Consider the following 18,145-nt stretch of genomic DNA (forward strand, 5'->3'; position numbering starts at 1 on the left):
TACAACTTTGAGGATCGTTGATTAGTGAATAGCAAAGCAGTCTTAACGAAGCAAGAATGGAAAATACGGTGCATGCACTCTTGGATGCAGACTCATTGCAGAGTTTAAATTAAAGGTTTGTCAAGTAAATGTGAGCTATTTTCCCATTTTCATATCTTTAATGCTCCATTATCACTAATCAATGATCCCCGAAAGATGTAAATCCGGCTGCACAAAAATGCTATTGGAGATTCACTGGTCTCTTTTCCCCCACACAAAAGTTAAAAAAAACAGTCTGGCATGAGGCTATACTACACAAGTTGTAACGACGCATCAAAGTTTAGCAACTTGTGCAACTAGATACTTGATCGCACAAGAAGCAGCTGTGACCACTGTAAGTATTCGGTCTTTCTCCTTATACCATTTTAGCTCGGATTTCGAATATTGGATAGGTTAAACTGATACCCACCATGAGTAAACATTAAGTAGTGCTTTTTTACAATAAAAGGGATGGTCAGGTCTAATAATTGGAATCATACTTATAAATTTCTCCTTACATGCTTCTGCTGTTCCTTCAAACTATTCAAAATCCAACTGAGAGATGGAGGCACCACACGTGTAGTCAGCGAGATGGTCAGTACACGTACAGTGTCAGCGATTGGTTGGCCCACATTTTATCTATTGTCCTGGACACTTCTCTGGCTAGACTAGCATTCATTTGAATGTGGCTTTCATACAGCGTATGAGGCTGTACAGTGTAATGAATTTCATAATTTTCTTTATTTCAGTGCTTCATAGTTTAAGGTACGTACGTAGTTCTACAAGACTGTAACTATTTTATTATTATCAAATAAAACAAAAACATGCAAACTCAATAGCAAAATATACACTATGCAGTATGTTTACAAACCTGTGCTTTTCTTGAATACTCTTCATTCACAGCTTTATCTGATATCTTCTCTTCAGTTACTCCACCAAGTCCTCTATCTATTGATTCAAGTACACTCTGACTTCTTCCAGTGGCTGCAACTACAATAAAAATACTATATTACTGCATTTGTATATTCAATAGCAGCAGTACACTGACACCTCTCATCTGTATAATAAGACCACCTCATTATAGTGATCATGTCAAGTAGGTCCTAAACATACACAGCTAAGGTGTACTTCATGATCTCATTGTAAGACCACCTCATTACAGTGATCATGTCATATTGACAAGTAGTAATGAATATTGTATGCATCAATTCCCCTAGTCTGGATCTGAATTGTTTGAATCCCTCCTTTTGCAAGCTCTTGTATCCACTCCTGTGACAGAATTGCCAACAGTGTTTCACAATGAAAATGGAAGCAAAAAATATGTACACTAAGCCAACTTATTGGCCCACAATGGCCAGGGCTTTTGACAATTAGTACAGCAAACTACATGCACTGGAGGTAGCATCTTGTAATACCAGACAACTCTGACCACAAAATCAAGTATGCATAAACTGAATTGTTATAACTACAAACGTACAGTAAACCATATCAAGATTCACTTACATCTTTTCTTTTTCAATTCCTTTTGAGAGACTGGAGGTTCTTTGTCTTCTATAGACAATATATACACAACAATGAACAGTTTCTTGTTGTTGTTTTTTTATGTCACTGAAAACTGAACAGGGTATGAACAGACAAGTATATACCCAGAGAACTTAAGGAGCTTTGAGAATTAGATTGTAACAATGATTGTAATGCTTCAGCCTCAAGGATTGTAAAGAATAAGGATCCCTGAGGATTGTAAGATTTCCTGGAGCTTTGAAATTTACAACACTGTACATACAATTCACACGTACGTATTACTAAGAATGAGCACACCCTAAAATAAGTTACAATTCTTTAAATTTGAATAGTGTAAAGAGGTAAAAATGTTAGTTTCAGCACTCTGTCTAAGTGGCGGGAGAGTTGGAGTTGTTTACATCATCAGGTGTACAAGTAATTTATGGAAGTTCTTATTATCTATATAAACAAGTACACAAAAAAAATTTGGAATTTTCAACTAGAGTAAAAAGTACTGGAGTAGTGCACGACAGCGTTGAAACTGGTTCACTACTGCTGACCCGGATGAGCAATCCGGGTCAGACCAGGATTTGACCCGGATTAATTAAAGCCGAGGCGTACGATAAGGGCTATGTTTCGGCTAGTCTCAAGCGAGCAAGACTACGTTTTGAGCGTTGGATTTGTGTTGAGTAAATCCAGACATTGGAATTGCAACTTCAGCCTAGCTGTAGGTTGAAGACCAAAAAAAAAAAAAAAAAGAAAAAAAAAAAAAAAAAAAAGGTCACCTACTGACAATAGCTACCCCTCACCATAGATACCCTCAGTTTCATGCTACATACTGCATTTACTAATAAATGGGCGTGGCTGAGCATATGTTTGTAATGTGATAAGTGGGTGTGGCTCACGAAAGAGCTACGTGATAGCGTTTATAAGTTTCCACGTCGTCAAATGAATAATTTTGTTTCTCAAGTGATCCAATCCGGATCAGACCCGGATAATTTGTAAACCGGGTCGGACCCGGATGACCTGGTTGACCCGACCCGGTTTCAACGCTGGTGCACGATATTAAATCACAGTAAAACAATAAGACGTGTTATATCCCTGGGTGCTGTACGTCCCAGTTATATTGTATCAATTATCATCTGAAAAGTGAAGCATCCATTACACTTTGTTTTCGGCTATGCTCAACCCCCAACACACAGCAGTATGAATCAATAACTGTTCAATAGGCAACCCTACAATCAAAATAGCCACTATGAAAAATACGGATGATTTCTGTTACAAAGGGAAGCCATGACATGCTACCACCAAATTGACACTTTTCACTGTCAACAAAGATGAATGGGACACAAAGGAGGACACTGGTAAGTCCATGAAGAATGTATTGTATGTACTGTGATATGCCAAAAGGTACCTCTCAGGCTGAAACAATGCCAAACAGTGAAAAAATCAAGCCCGTAGCCTTAGCTGTTATCGAGTTACGCTTGTCTGAAGGTATCAGGCAGTCAGTCAGTAGAAAATTTTGCTTAAAATATATATATTTAAAATCCCGTAGCAACTTGCTGAAAGCATTTCAGGTCAATCTAAAAGCTTGTTTGAGCTTAGTTTTACCTAACCAATGCTGCCTCAATGTCATCAGGGTAAATTAAGGCTGGTTTTTGGGTCATGTTATTTCGTGGGACACGCCTACTCCTTTCTGGTCCCTACTATACACTATGATAAACCTATCATCCTTATGTTTATCTTGATAATCTGATATAACTAGATAATCGTACAGCTCTATTAGGGTTAGACTACTCTGATAAAACATTCAGTCCTTATTATAGTTCCATGACTAGGAGTATTACCATTTACTGGACTGGAAAACTACACTGAACTACTGGACTGACATATTTTTGGTTTTTACATGTTACATGGTCTGATTTGTTACGTCTTGTTAGCTAAAGGCCTTTATGTAACCTTTATCACATTACTAATGTTGAATATAAGCAGTGGAATAAGCAAAATCTCCTCTACGGCTCTACAATACATATATACGCCTTACCCTGTGTATAGTCATTTTGCAGGGCTGTGATAGCAATGATGATAGGGAGTGGCAATTCTAAAATGTTCTAACAAATAGCACATGCAAGTACGCAGCTACGGTAGGCAGAAAGAACTTTATTGTTGTGTGACAATTTTGTATATTAAAGAAGTTTAATGAAGATGAGTAGATTGATCAGCTTTATCTCAGATTGTACTGTATCCCAACGGTTGTTGTTATGTTGTTCAAGTATATCATTAGCAATTTGATAACTATCACATAGGGTTGAGCAATATAACGATATATCATTGCTATCATGATAAAAGCATGAGATGATAACTGTATCGAGGCTACTTTTACACATTGTGATATATCGAGTTTATGATATACTGTGATACAATTGGTTACAAAATAAAATGGCATTAACGATACTGTCTTATAAATGCAGCAAATCACATTTAGCATGAAGCTATTATGCAGTGTTTATTGCTTAGGGGTTGTTTATGGGATGGGTATAACAATAGTTACAACACATATCAAAACTTGTACATATGAAATGAACATAACATGATTTTCCTAATGAGCATGCAATATCATGATAATATCGATTATCGCAATAAATGCTTTCATGATATATCGTGGTGTACTTTTAATAGTTATACCATGGCCACAAGGGATTTGCCTGATATATATGCCCAAGCCGAGGGCATATATATCAGGCAAATCCCGAGTGGCCATGGTATAAGTAATATATACCACTCTGGCATGCTCACCTAATAGGTGAAGGAAGACAAACCTGCATTCACTACATTACTTTTATACAGAGGTTTGCAAAAATCGATTGTGGGTTTAAATTGTGGGCACAAAAAAGAAATGATTGTGGGTTTCACTGGTTGTAGTCATACCATTTTAAACCAAATAACCACTTTGTGAATGAATAAAGTTACCTAAGGTGCTAAAATAAACACTTGGACATATAGGTTGTGAATGTTTGAGGCATCTTTTCATGCAGTTGAAATGTTCTCTGTAGAAAAACAATCCCCACATTGCAAAAAATGATTATTTAGTGATGCTTAGTAACTGAACTATGCAATGCTGACTCACTCAATTCTTTTTACTTCACAACAATGCCCCTAACTAAATCAACATGTTTAACTCAAACCAACAATGCAAAACTTCAAGCATCTCTATAAATACTCAAAGGTAACTGATGCTTTGTAGCTGCCTCAGCATCAAAGGCAGTTGTAGCCAGGGCTATGTCATGACATTGCCCTAACTACAGGGGGATATCTAGATATCACCCTGTGGTCACGACAATATGTGATATATAACCGTGTGGTTTCCTTTGATCTAAGGTGTCAAAGTGGTATATTTTTCATTATTGCCCAACCCTACTATCACAGCCCTTCAGTATTACTACACAAAAGGATAAGGAATATATACATACGTAAGTACTGTAGAGCAGTAGTGAAATCACTAGAAGGCAGTTTTTTCCTTATTCCAATGCTCACATTCAGCATTTAGTAATGGCTAAAGGTTCCACGAAAGCATTTAGCTAGCAAGGCTTAACAAATCCAACCATAAAATGTAAAAATATGTCAGTCCAGCAATCCAGTCCAATGAATAGTAACACCCAATACTAGCAAGTGTAATCTTAGTTTCAAGTAAGCCCACAGTTGGCTATGTCCATATGGCAAAAAAACAAACAAACAAAAAAAACAGAATAATACATATCAATTATTTGGTACTTAGTTCTGTCAGTTATGTAAATGGATTACAGACTAGACACTCTATTGTATACACTACACAAGTATATGTACTAGTATCATCCATATTGTATTAGTACATACACACTCATGCACACCACTCCACGCCACGCCACGCCACGCATGCACACACACACACACACACACACACACACACACACACACACACACACACTACACTACACACACTAAACACAGTACAAACACACACACACACACACACACACACACACACACACACCACACACACTACAAACACACATACACACAGAACACAGGCACACACGCATGCGTACCTGCTGGTAATTGACGTGGTTCAAAGTTAATAGGCGCATGTGAATACGTTTTAGATGTCCGCCTCGGTGGAGCTTTCTTTTGTTTCTTCTAAGGAGAGAAACACATGTTGTAATAGTTGATAATACCACTTAGACTAAGTCTATTGCAATGCATTAATCAGTGTAGAAGCTCAGAAATGTTGTACGTACTTATTCACATAAACCACTGGAAGAAATACTAGACCTTCTTGCAACAATTGCTATTGACTATATAATAAAAGTACAGGAATTTTAGGTTCAATATTAGGGATCTACGAAATAAAAAGTAGTGAAACAAGGAAGATCACATACACCTGAAGATATACCACTGGGCATTTATTTTAGTTCATACTTCAATCTGTATGTGTTGCTAAGCAAATAAACATAACCTGAACAAACCAAATTATGTACAGAAGTATCTTCTTATTGGTTCTATTGCCTATCGTGCTTTCTTACAAAAATTCTCTTTTGAAAGCCTTTATCCTGCTCTTCATTTTCTTCATGAGGGACTTGCCCTTTTCGACTTGAAGAGATAGGCAGAAGTTTTCTGGTATCCTACAAGACTGGTGCTGTCATTTTGTTGGTTGCTACAACACTAGTACAGCCCACTGGGAAGGCTATTCACACCATGATATTATTCAGAAACGAGATTCACCTTATGTATCTCGAAGCGTTGAAGTATACCTCATAACAAAGATTATCTGCCTGAGAGTTTAGTACACAGTGTGGAGAGCGTTTACACTACCATAATTCGCTTTATTTTCGTACAAAAAAATTGTGATAAAAATTGTCGTGTAAAAATATTTTTGTATGATTTATGTAAATGACTGCTCTATTAGGGTAATTCGATCTGGAGAAACTTTCGTACAAATTTTGCATACGAAAATTATTTTACAACGAAAAACAAGCAAATTATGGTATGTAAGTTTATACAGCACAAGTGCGGATGTGAAGAAATGCTTTTAGGAAAAAACGGACTTCAGAAAACCAGGCATGCCCACAGCTGCCCGAAGGGTAAACAAAATCTCTAGTGATAAACAAAATCTCTAGTTCACAAAGCATTCTAGGTGACAACTAAACTTTTTGAGGGTGTATGTCAGTTAATTAGTTTTTTAGCCAGACTGATGCAATGGACCTTATCCACATTGAAGTCACCACATAAAAATGGCAGTGATAGTGTTCGGACTTTGTATAGGGTTGTATTGGGAGAGTTTTGTTATGATAACATTTACATACTGCAGCAAGGGACAAGGTGAGGAATACATACTTACGTACTTACAAGACAAATGTGTGTGGTTTTATACCTATATCAAAACTTAGGTCTACAGTAGCTTTGTCTGGTGGGATTATTTTGTATTGCCACATCACACTGACTAGCTATTATCTTTATAATGGTTGCATGTCCTGAAAGCCGCAAACAAAGTTCAATTTGGTTACTACGAATGAAAACGTGATAAAGTCCCCACACTAACATGTCAATTAATTATGAAGTCAGTATGGATAAGGTCCATTATTAACTGACTAACACTTACATATAGGTATCTTGTTTTAATGCCTCTAAGACAAACGCCTGATTGGAAATGAATGTGGAACACTCTGTCCATGCTTGAATTTAATAGAAACAGTAAAGGGCAAGTAGGCATTAATTGAAAATTATGTTGATAACCAACACTAGCACAATTTGTGTTGTGCCAAAGTTGATGCCCATGTGAAATTGGAAGAAGTAGATCCCTTATCACTGTGAATTAGTAACAATGAATATACACAATAAATTAATAATTTGTAGCTGATTGCTCGAGCTCCTTGAGCTCACTCACTCAAGTTGCTGGGATACTTGTAGTATTTTTCTTATCGGAATTTGAGGGTGGTATGAGCAGTGTCTTTCACCCTCATGCAGGTGCAGCATTGCATTAAATTAGTACTGTAAGAATTTTAAGTTTGATTAAGATCAAAGAAATTTTTAAAAATTGAAACAAAGGGAGGTTGCCATTTATACTATGGACATTAAATCCCTAATTCAGTCATGGGTAGTGCAACATAATTTAAACTTTACAAAATATGTTAAATTACAACATTTACAAAACATATAGCCTAACCAGACAAGTAATGGCATGGTTAATTAATATGTGATTGTCTAGAACAAACTGTATGGCACCTGGTTTTTAGAAGTAGCACAACATCAACTTGTTTTCCTTTTATACGTTATTACGACTGGTGAAACCTGTCATACCACATTAATGCTGTCAGGCTTATTGTTTTCATCTGAACGTGAACTTCAACTAAATAGCAAAGTGGCCATCATGGTTATGTATGTTTAGCCCATTACACACCATCACAAACAAAGAACACTATGAAAACGACCTCTGCAATTACATAATCCAGTCACAACAGAAAACTCGGACAATACTTGTTACAAATTTAGGGCAGCCATCATGCTCTATTGTAAATTGACATGTTGCGCTGTCAACAAAGATATGTAAATGGGAGGACGCAGGTAAGTCCATGAAACATGCATCGTACATATTGCAATATGCCAAAAGGCACCTGTCAGGCTAAAGTGAATAAAATAAAGTCTGTAGCCCTAATAGTTATTGAGTCTGAAGACATCAGTCAGGCAGTCAGTCAGTCAGTAGAATTCCATTAAATACATACGTGTACAGAAAATAGTAAATTTTGCAGCAACCTATTGGACGCATTTCTGGTTGTACTAAAGACACTGGCTTGAGGCAAGGTGTTATGAGGCTGATATCTGGTCAATATATATATTTTTTTGTGAGAAGTTCAAACCTCCATGATCCTTTATACAATGATAAGTACTGTAAACTTTGTCCTCCAATCAATTATACCTTAAATTTTACAAATTATCTAGCCTTTTGTAATTGCTAACATTATATTTGTTATGATTTTTTACTTCCAAATATGCCACATAAAATGCAATAAATGTACCAAAATAATGACAAAATGCACGACAACAGTAGAATTCAAACTGAAATTTGATTGGCTGAAAATGTAGTGTCTATCCCATTGAGCCACATGTATGCTCCATATAGACGATGTTCTGAGGTAATACAAAACCAGCAGTCATGCACCTATAACACTTGCAATACATAATATGTATTTATGTAACTAGATAGTAACAGGTAGTGTAATGGGCTTGTTTATATACCAGTACCTCCTTTCTATGATGTAAGTAGCGGTTTAGGAATTGTAGTATAGACTTCAAAAAAAAAAAAGGTACGACGCATGTAACTTAATAATGAAGGAAGGGCTTAAACATTTACAGATTTTTTTATTATTATTTAATGTTTTTTTTTTTCCTTTTTGCAATTTCGTAAATACTCCAACCATTGCGTATAAAGCATTCTACTGTAAACTTAGGTTTGCACAAACATATGGGATTCTTGGAGATCCGGTCACATTTGTTCAAATAAAAACAACACCCGTATAGAGCTACTCTAATAGAGTACACATGTACTCTCACAGAACAACAGTTGACCAAAATAAAAGTCCTTTCTTACAAAAGGTGGTATGAACACATCACTACTCAAGATGTGCATGGATCCATATCAAACTAAAGCACAGCTGCTATCCCAATAAATACACTAACTAGCACAACTACACTACCAGTTGCTCCATGTAATGTAATTCCATTCCTGCTTGTTCTGAAAAAAATTGCTTGGCATCAGTTGTAGTGTTACTAGTTTGTTGACTGACATCATCAGGACCTCGACCTGCTGCTGTACAATAAAATATAAAGAACAATTATGTTAGTACATAGCTTGGATGAATGAATTACTGAACAGACATACAGTACACATACACATAAATACTTTACCCATAGTAGCTACATCATAATGTACATATAGTAGGATCCCACAATTAGGACACTTTTAAACACAGACACGTGATAAATCAGGACACATGTCCATGGTCCCAATTGTATTAGTGTGTACAGACTGCACATATTTAGAATACTTCTGTAACGAGGGTACTTTAGCATGGCCCCAAAAGCATCTAAAACACAAGGGGATTTATTATGTACATACACACACACATACGTACGTCTGTACAGTGCACGTAGCAAACATACATACCATGGATTCCAGCAAACAATAGTAGTTTAGTCTGTAAATACCAAAAAAAGCAATCATTTACAAACATACAAATGCTGCAAATGTTACCTCCATTCATTATTCAGTCATATATGCACATATGTATAAGCTCACTGATTCTACTATATCATACAGTGTAGAAATATCAAACAGTATGGTAGTACTATGGGATAACCCCAAATGACATGTGCCACTAAAATGCCACCTTTAAATCATCTTAGAGACATCTTACGCTACTAAAATCACCTTAACAGAATAATATTAGTCCATCTAACATCAAATACAGCATTAAAACTGAGACAACACTTACAGGTGGCTCAGAGCTCAATATAACTGATAGTGTTTGATATGTAATTTTGATAGACCAAGACAAAAGTGATAGGTCATTAATTTTTAGTTGGTTAGTCACGCTGCATGGTGGATCTACACTGGTATACGTAAGTGACTGCTCACTGTATGAAGCACACTCTGTGAAATGTAAAGTATGAAATATTTTGCTGAAATCTGTAAATGTTTATTAAAAATTTCAACACTGCAAGCATCAATATAAAGTCTGTAATTATAGTTCATAGCTCTTCAAAGGAAATTTATTGCCTGAGATTGAATTCGGTGGCAATTATGAATGAATGGACTTGTAGACAAACACAGTAAATTGTGTAGCTTATGTGGTTCTAAATGATTTAAGGAGGGGACCCCTCCTAATCTGGACATTCCAAAGTATTCCTTAGCACATAAACTGACCATGACAACTTGTAGTGCCAAAGTATCCTTAAATATAAAGATTTCACTGTACACGTATGTAAGTACAAGCTAAGACCAAAATTTCTTATGTAATTTCATAAATGTATCACTGGAGAAATTTAAAGTTGGCATTTCTATACAGGTGGCCACTAAGACAGGTTCAACTGTATCTTACCCTATCTGTTAATCCCATGTGTATTTTCCTCTCTATGATTTTATCAACTTGTTTCACCCAGTCCAACTTTTCATCCAGCGTATTTGCCTACAGAAAATATGTTACCATACTAATACATCTTGTGTGTATACTAGACTGGGAAAAGGCAGTGTGGTACTAGCAAAGCTGTTTAACGTTGATGATGTCACTGGATAATGTGTCCCAAGAGTAATGGAAAAGCACAGAACACAGAATACGACTGTACTTCATGGACACTACTGGACGACGAGTACGGTAGTTAATGGATGCTAAAGGTGGAGTGTGCATCTACAAAATTTAAATCACCCATTTAGTGGTCACAAATAATTGACAATAATCGGTACATTTAAATCCACTCTTTAAACACGGTTGTAAAACAGTGATTATTCCTTCACGCAGCACACATGTTTGTGTAATTGACATTATATTAGTATTAAGCTAAGTGAGTTACTATTGATACACAACAAAATGCGTTACACCAAGACACCAGTCACTGAATTACAGTGATTCCCTCTAATAACGCTTAAACATTAGTGTGTATTTGAGTGAAATATATGAGAGCCAATTATCAGTAATTTAATATTTATAGTGTTTTAGACAATCTCTAATCAACTGATTGGTTATTCAGTGCAAGTAAACAGCACTAGGTAAAGGGTGCTAATGGACTACGTTACTGAAACTTACTGTAGCCACAACAACAGGCAATAATGGTACACATCAAGATGCCACATAAATGCTAACATGTTCTTCAACTTGTCACCTTCTCTTAAACAGTGAATTCAATAAGTGGATTTGTTAATGATATGTCCTCATTCCATTACATTTATGCCAACCATGATTCACTGCTACAGTTATTCCGCCAAATATACTTACTCACAACCACAAGTTCCTTTTTAGCAAATTGCATATAAAACATTGAAATAATGTAGCAAATAAATAAATCTTAAATAATTGATCATAACTCATGACTAAATAGGCTATGAAGCTCACCATGAACTGACAAATCCACCAGGGGTATAGTGCTTTCCCTGCACTCCTCCATATGGACAAAGAACAAGGCTGTTTCAACTTAGAAATTATAATGATAAACTTTACTTTAATTCTACTGCATCGTAAATCAGCACCCATAACTCACATGCCATTATTTGCTGTACAAACATGGAACAAAGATTTTCTTACTCTCAATGAACAGGCGAGTCCATTGGTACGTATATATATATTTTATTGATTTGAGCTTTGTTTCAGTGCATAGCAAAGCAAATAAAACGTGCATAATTTTTTAATGCAACATGTGTATTTTTTATCCAGTATACTATACTTTATCATGTTCCCATGGTAAAATAGATTTTAGTGAAAATGACTGGTTTTCTCTCAGTGGATACAAAACATCTGAGTTTATACAAGTACACGAAAAAATTTGGAATTTTCAACTAGAGTAGGGACCATAGCACATCGATAAAAAGTACTGAAACAAGTTGGAGTAGTCCATGATATTAAATCACAGTAAAACAATAAGAAGTGTTATAGTTTGTTTACTTTTTTTGTAAATAATTTTATTATGATTGGTGAATCCCACGCATACCGCATCTGAAATGGTGCCGCACACCCCAGCTATATCAATTATCGTCTGAAAAGTGAAGTATCCATTACGTTTCATTGTCAGCTATGTTCAACCCATTACACAGCATTTCAAATCAAGAACTATTCCGGAAGCACCTCTACAATCTACGCATACCAAAAAGAAATGGTGCCGCACCTCAATTTCATTAATTGTGACCGGATATGTGAAAACCTGATTAAATTTTTTGTTCTTTGTGAAGGAAGGGTGCTATGATACAAACCTGGATATCATCTTATTCATCTACTCATGAGGTATTCAAAAAGTTTTGTTTCGTTGCAGTAAACTAAAGGATATGTAAGTTATTGGCGTTTGTTTACGTCACGTCGAAACGATCGTACATGATCGATTTTTCTTCACTGATTTCGTCTCTGTATGCAGTGACGAATGGTAATAGAAGAACAAACTTACCCAGTAATGGACTCCCCTATTCATGGCGAACACAATGGTGCAAGTTGCAACTCTGTACTGCATTGTATTTGTAAGTTACAGCTGTTTTTGTAAGCGCATGTAATTTATTTTCCCAATACTTGCTGTACAAATCAATCTTTCTGTTGTTGCTACTTTGTAGGGCTGTAACTCCAAAAGTTATTGCCATATGAAGCTGAAACTTGGCCAGAGCCTACACTTGGCCAAGTAGATTATAAATATTCAATAATAAAGAATTTGAAAAATGCGCCATTATGTCGGGTTTTCGCAGATCCGGTCACAATTATCATCTGAAAAATGAAGTATCCATTACGTTTTGCTGTCAGCTATGTTCAACCTGTTACACAGTAATACGAATCAAGAACTGTTTGAAAAGCACCTCTGCAATCAATATAGTTACTATAAAAAATATGGACGATTTCCATTTCGAAGGGAAGCCATCACGTGCTCGCGCCAAATCTACACCTTTCCCTGTCAGCAAAGATGAATGGGACACAAAGGAGGACACTGGTAAGTCCATGAAGAATGCATTGAACGTACTGCGGTATGCCAAAAAGCACCCGTCGGGCCGAAGCAACGTCGAACCATGAAAAAATCAAGGCAGTAGCGTTAGCCATTATCGAGTTACGCTTGTTTGAAGGCATCAGTCAGTCAGTTACTTACTTACTTACTCAGTAGAAAATTCCGTTGAATAAAAAAATTTAAAATTCTGTAGCAACTTGTTGAGAACATTTTGGGTCGATCTGAAAGCTTGTTTGGGCTTAGTTTTACCTCACCAATACTGCCTCATCATCATCAGGGAAAATTAATGTTATTTCGTGGGCCACGCCCACTCGTTTGTGGTCCTTACTATGCAGTTACTATCGTACTGTATGATACTGTATACATTTTCCCTCTATATGTTCCAGATATTTCAGTTTCCTCTAAAAAGGAGGAAATTTTTTAAAAAGCGAATATGATCACCGATGAACAAAAGCACAAATTTATTATCCTAGGTTTCATACAACCACCTGAAATATTCAGTTGTGGGATTTAGTCTAAGCATGTTATCAATATCATTTAAACATTAATAAAAGAATATGCTTTGCTAAGTAGCAAAACAGTCTATTGAACAAGGTGGGGTACTCAACAGTAAGAATATTTTGTGATTACTTTTGTTACTAAAAATTGCATGAAAAAGTTACACTTGGTTACTACCAACAGGTTTATTACTTCTGAAAGCTACTGGAGTGGGATAAGCACTGTTTAGAGTGAAACAAATTAGCCTATTAAGTCCTACACGGCCCTCTCTATGCCACAGCATGATTGTGTAAAGATTGATACAGAATATCTTTGTTATTACACAGCTTTCACACACATGCACATACACTACCACTAGAGTTAAGACACCATGCACACAACTGCCCAGTTTCTGCTGTACTACCACAGGGAGCTTGTAACATGCAGGTCTTTTTGCAAACAAATTTATGCACAAAATAAAACCATGCGACACTTACTCTCGTGAGATCATGTTTTACCATAGCAATTTTAAGGCATATATAACCATGAGATCAACAAAACTCAATGTGATAAATTATGCCACGAATTTTATTATTGCAGAGAATCCTAAACACAAAATTAAGGTTCTTGCAGTAAGAACCTGCTGTATACAGTATATCTTGCATGGTTATGAATACCTCACAAGACTGTAAGCCCATATGTACATGAGCTACAATACACATGTAGAAGAGTACTCAGAACAGCATCAAGGTGATAATTTATCCATTACAAAAAAAGCAGTAATTTATTTGTATACTAAAATGAAGAGTCAATAACTTACATATATGGGTAGCTTGTATACAATCACTGGATGGACTGGACTACTGGGCTCAGGTATTTTCCCTTTTCTACCAAATAATAGCTAGACAGTCAACATACACCACTGAATTTAGTTGACCCCATGACCATATTTTGTATTTAGGATGCACGGTTGGAACCAGGGTTTGGGAGGGAGTGGGGAAGGGAGGGGTACACCAGGATATTAAACTTCTGGGGGATGTAGAAGCTAAAGTTATTTCATATGTCTCCAGAATGAATATTTGATGTAGAGTGGTTTTATGCAAATAATACTGCTTTCGAGGATTTTCAATATAGTCAGTAGTGTTAAGTGTAGTGACTGTTCTATTACAGTATTTTACTGACTGCTCTATTAGAGTATTTTGTATTTTTTTTGTTTGAGAAGGGAAGCCCCCCCTTGAATCCGCCACTGGGAATGTGGGATACATGGTTACTACAACACTAAATACATAATAATGTACTGTATGGTTTGTACTTCATAATAAGATGAGTGGTAGTCATACGATGGAAGTTATTCCAAGAGATTTGTTATGCAAATTGCACACAATCCTAAGATGAACAGGCTGTACCAAGTAGACAGGTTCACGTGCATATTTTACATTCAATGTAGCAATAGCTACAACCAGTTGCACAAATATATGCTAAAAAAAACTGAGTCCAGTAGTCCAGTCCACTAGTCCATACAACTATTTAGACTATGGTACAGTTCATTTACAGGTTTACTGAACACTTAGTCACCTGACATGCTCACCTACACATGTTCATTTAGTAACCCGCCCTCAAGCAATTTTGTACATGATAAATAATTATAACACAAAGGCACACTGCATTACTTGATAATACTGTAATACTCTTCTTCTCCGTGTTCCACAAATAATTATGGACAAATAGTAGACTAAACAGCGTTATGTACTGTACGTTGCTCTAGCCGTTACTTTGGTTACTGGCCGAATAATTACTTTGGTGGGCGCTGTAAGGACTTCAGGAAGAAACTGTTCCGTTGTTCTGCATTGCTCTTTCACTCCACACTCATGCTCTGGCTATAAAGGTATGTACTTTAAACCAGAGTCTAAACAAGTTAGACACCGCGACCAACACAATTTAGTAACCCCTCTGGCCCTTAGTAGCGCCCTTGCTTCGCTTGGGACGCTACAGCCTGAGGTTACTAAATCGCTTAGTTCCCTTGGTCTTGGTGTCTAACTATTACATGGGTAAGGGGTGCAAAATTTATTTATGCAACACTTTCACACCTCAAATCAAAGGAATTCCAGAGGGTACAATTTGCCTTGTTTACAGGGAGACAACTAAATGTGCACCAGTGAGATGTATCGTGGAAAGTGGTTGCACTTCAAAAGAGCAAGCCAATTTCATCAAAACAAGTATAGCCTTTATGTGGATGAGGTATGTATAGCGGTACCACCCTGTTTGTTTTATAAAGGCTCAGACTGAAATTGATTATGGGAATAAATTAATGCTCACATGACTACTATTATGACGTGAAGTGGTGCCACAGGAACCACTCAGATGAAGGTGTTTCAGTGCCCTTGCCATTCTATGAGTTGGGAAACATTAGTAAAAGGTGAGAACTAGTCACGGACCACACCCAAATTACAGATAACATGAGTTAACTACTCTATAATGAAGCTTACCACTTTAAGTCTTTAGTATACGTTGTAATTAGTCTTTAAACAACGCGATAACATTAAAACACTTGTAAATTCCCTGAAATTTGTCCAACTCGACTTTTTCAGTGATATCTTTAGGAATTTCCATTCATTATAACAATCATAGTTACTATGTTATGTGCTGCCTAGCCATAATCGAATCTTTCAGGCATGCATTTACATAAAAAGAATCCAGCAGTTGCACTCATGGATGATCACTCACCAGTACAGGCTATTAGCCTGAAATGAAAGTGTTTAATATTAGCTGTAACATGGGCACTTGGGATTTGCCTGATATATACATTATGACGGCAGCCTTCGGACTTTGGGCATATATATCAGGAAAATCCCTCATGCCCATGTTACAGCTATTACATACACTGCAATAAACAGAGATTTGTTCAATTACTCTAATAGAGTTGACAAAATACTTTAACAGAACGGTCAATTTAATGTTAGATAATTGACTCTCACTCTACTCCAACTCAAACAGTGTTTAAACATCAAAAAAACTTATTATCACTTATCATGATGACGTATTGTACCACTAGTAATATGTCAATGTTATGGGTCACTTACAATGAATACAAAGGCTTTATCTCTGGACACATCATACAGCTCAAAACAGAGAGGAAATCTTGCAATCCTTCCATCTGTTTGAAGATCGTCCACCTATTAGAAGTTTAAATAAACAATTTGGTGCTATGTATTATATTTTATTGTAATTTCATAATTACAGTTGCTAAGGAAAGGTACCTTCAACCACAAATGCCCAGAGGCCTTCTCAGCTCAAAATATTGTACATGTATTATGCACGTTACATGCAACCTACAGTTAGAATCTTCTGAACATGTATGTTATTGGTATTAACAAGAGTATATAATGGGGGAGCAGGGCGGATACAGGGGGGGGGGGGGGGTCAAGGGAAAAATTTTTAGTATACCAAGATTGAGATACTCTAATAGAGCAGTCACAGTATTAGAGCAGTGTGTAGTGACCTACATATTTAAAGATTTTTATGTACTTTATCAGCGATAAATGCATAGTTGGTGAGGTGGGCAGCTATTGCGTTGGCTGTGACCTTTTTTTTTGGTCTCACCTTACCAAATCAGAGTGCCTCAGTTCATTATGACCCCCTTTTCCATACGTCTGGGGAGGGAGTGTTGAACTGCACTATACACTATGAAAAATGAGCCCGTAAAATCATTTAAATGACTCGGTGATTTGTGTTGATTGGTGAGTAACTATAAGTACTGTGGGCATGCAGACAAGTTACATGCATGTATTGTTACTACGGTTATCTAATGGTTACCACCTTGCTATGTACGTATTGCTGACTATGTACTTGGGAACACCTACAGCATGTAGAAACAACAGTTTTGACTTACCAAACTATTTCTCACTGTTTTATTCTGTACTTATAATCTAACAACCAAACCTTGGTTTTCATTGTGGGATTCTACATGCAACACACATGTATACTACAACATGCACATATGCACTATATATCATGTACGATGGTCATTGCATACATGGTACATGTGTGTACCCCTCACTGTAACATACATGTTGCATGATAAGTACATGCACTTCACATACACATAACACTCATGTTACAGTAAACATGCAAGGAAGTCACATGGTACATGCATGGAAGTCACATGGTACATGAATGCAACATGCACAATATTTCAAGCTGGGTTAGAACTACTTCCTGAACTGTTATATATGTATAGTTTGTCTATTTTATTTCTTTACGAAAACTCTCTTAACAAAGCCTTGAGTGATGCCCTTAATTTTTATACACATATGAGAGAGATACGCTCCATTTGGATTCAAAGGTTAATGCAATTCTCCTGCTCTACATTGCACCCACTGTCTAAATTGTATTCTAAAAATACTGCTGTCCACACCCAAATACTAAAAATTCA

General features: G+C 36.5%; 1 protein-coding gene across 3 annotated transcripts in view; it reads right to left on the bottom strand.

Annotated features, from left to right (window-relative positions):
• LOC136246476 (pleckstrin homology domain-containing family G member 3-like) overlaps positions 1 to 18,145 on the bottom strand; it is a 38,140-nt gene that overhangs the window by 1,147 nt on the left and 18,848 nt on the right. For 2 of the 3 annotated variants that reach the window (XM_066037950.1, XM_066037951.1), the window contains exons 12-18: positions 16,794 to 16,886; positions 10,650 to 10,736; positions 9,716 to 9,746; positions 9,246 to 9,358; positions 5,604 to 5,691; positions 1,522 to 1,569; positions 890 to 1,008 (exon numbers count right to left, since the gene is read on the bottom strand). In XM_066037950.1, the coding sequence (XP_065894022.1) occupies positions 890 to 1,008; positions 1,522 to 1,569; positions 5,604 to 5,691; positions 9,246 to 9,358; positions 9,716 to 9,746; positions 10,650 to 10,736; positions 16,794 to 16,886 (579 nt within the window). The remainder of the gene's footprint in view (positions 1 to 889; positions 1,009 to 1,521; positions 1,570 to 5,603; positions 5,692 to 9,245; positions 9,359 to 9,715; positions 9,747 to 10,649; positions 10,737 to 16,793; positions 16,887 to 18,145) is intronic. The other variant, XM_066037952.1, reaches the window with a different exon arrangement.

The sequence above is a fragment of the Dysidea avara genome, chromosome 2, assembly GCF_963678975.1.
Source record: "Dysidea avara chromosome 2, odDysAvar1.4, whole genome shotgun sequence".
NCBI classification, from domain to species: Eukaryota; Metazoa; Porifera; class Demospongiae; order Dictyoceratida; family Dysideidae; genus Dysidea; species Dysidea avara.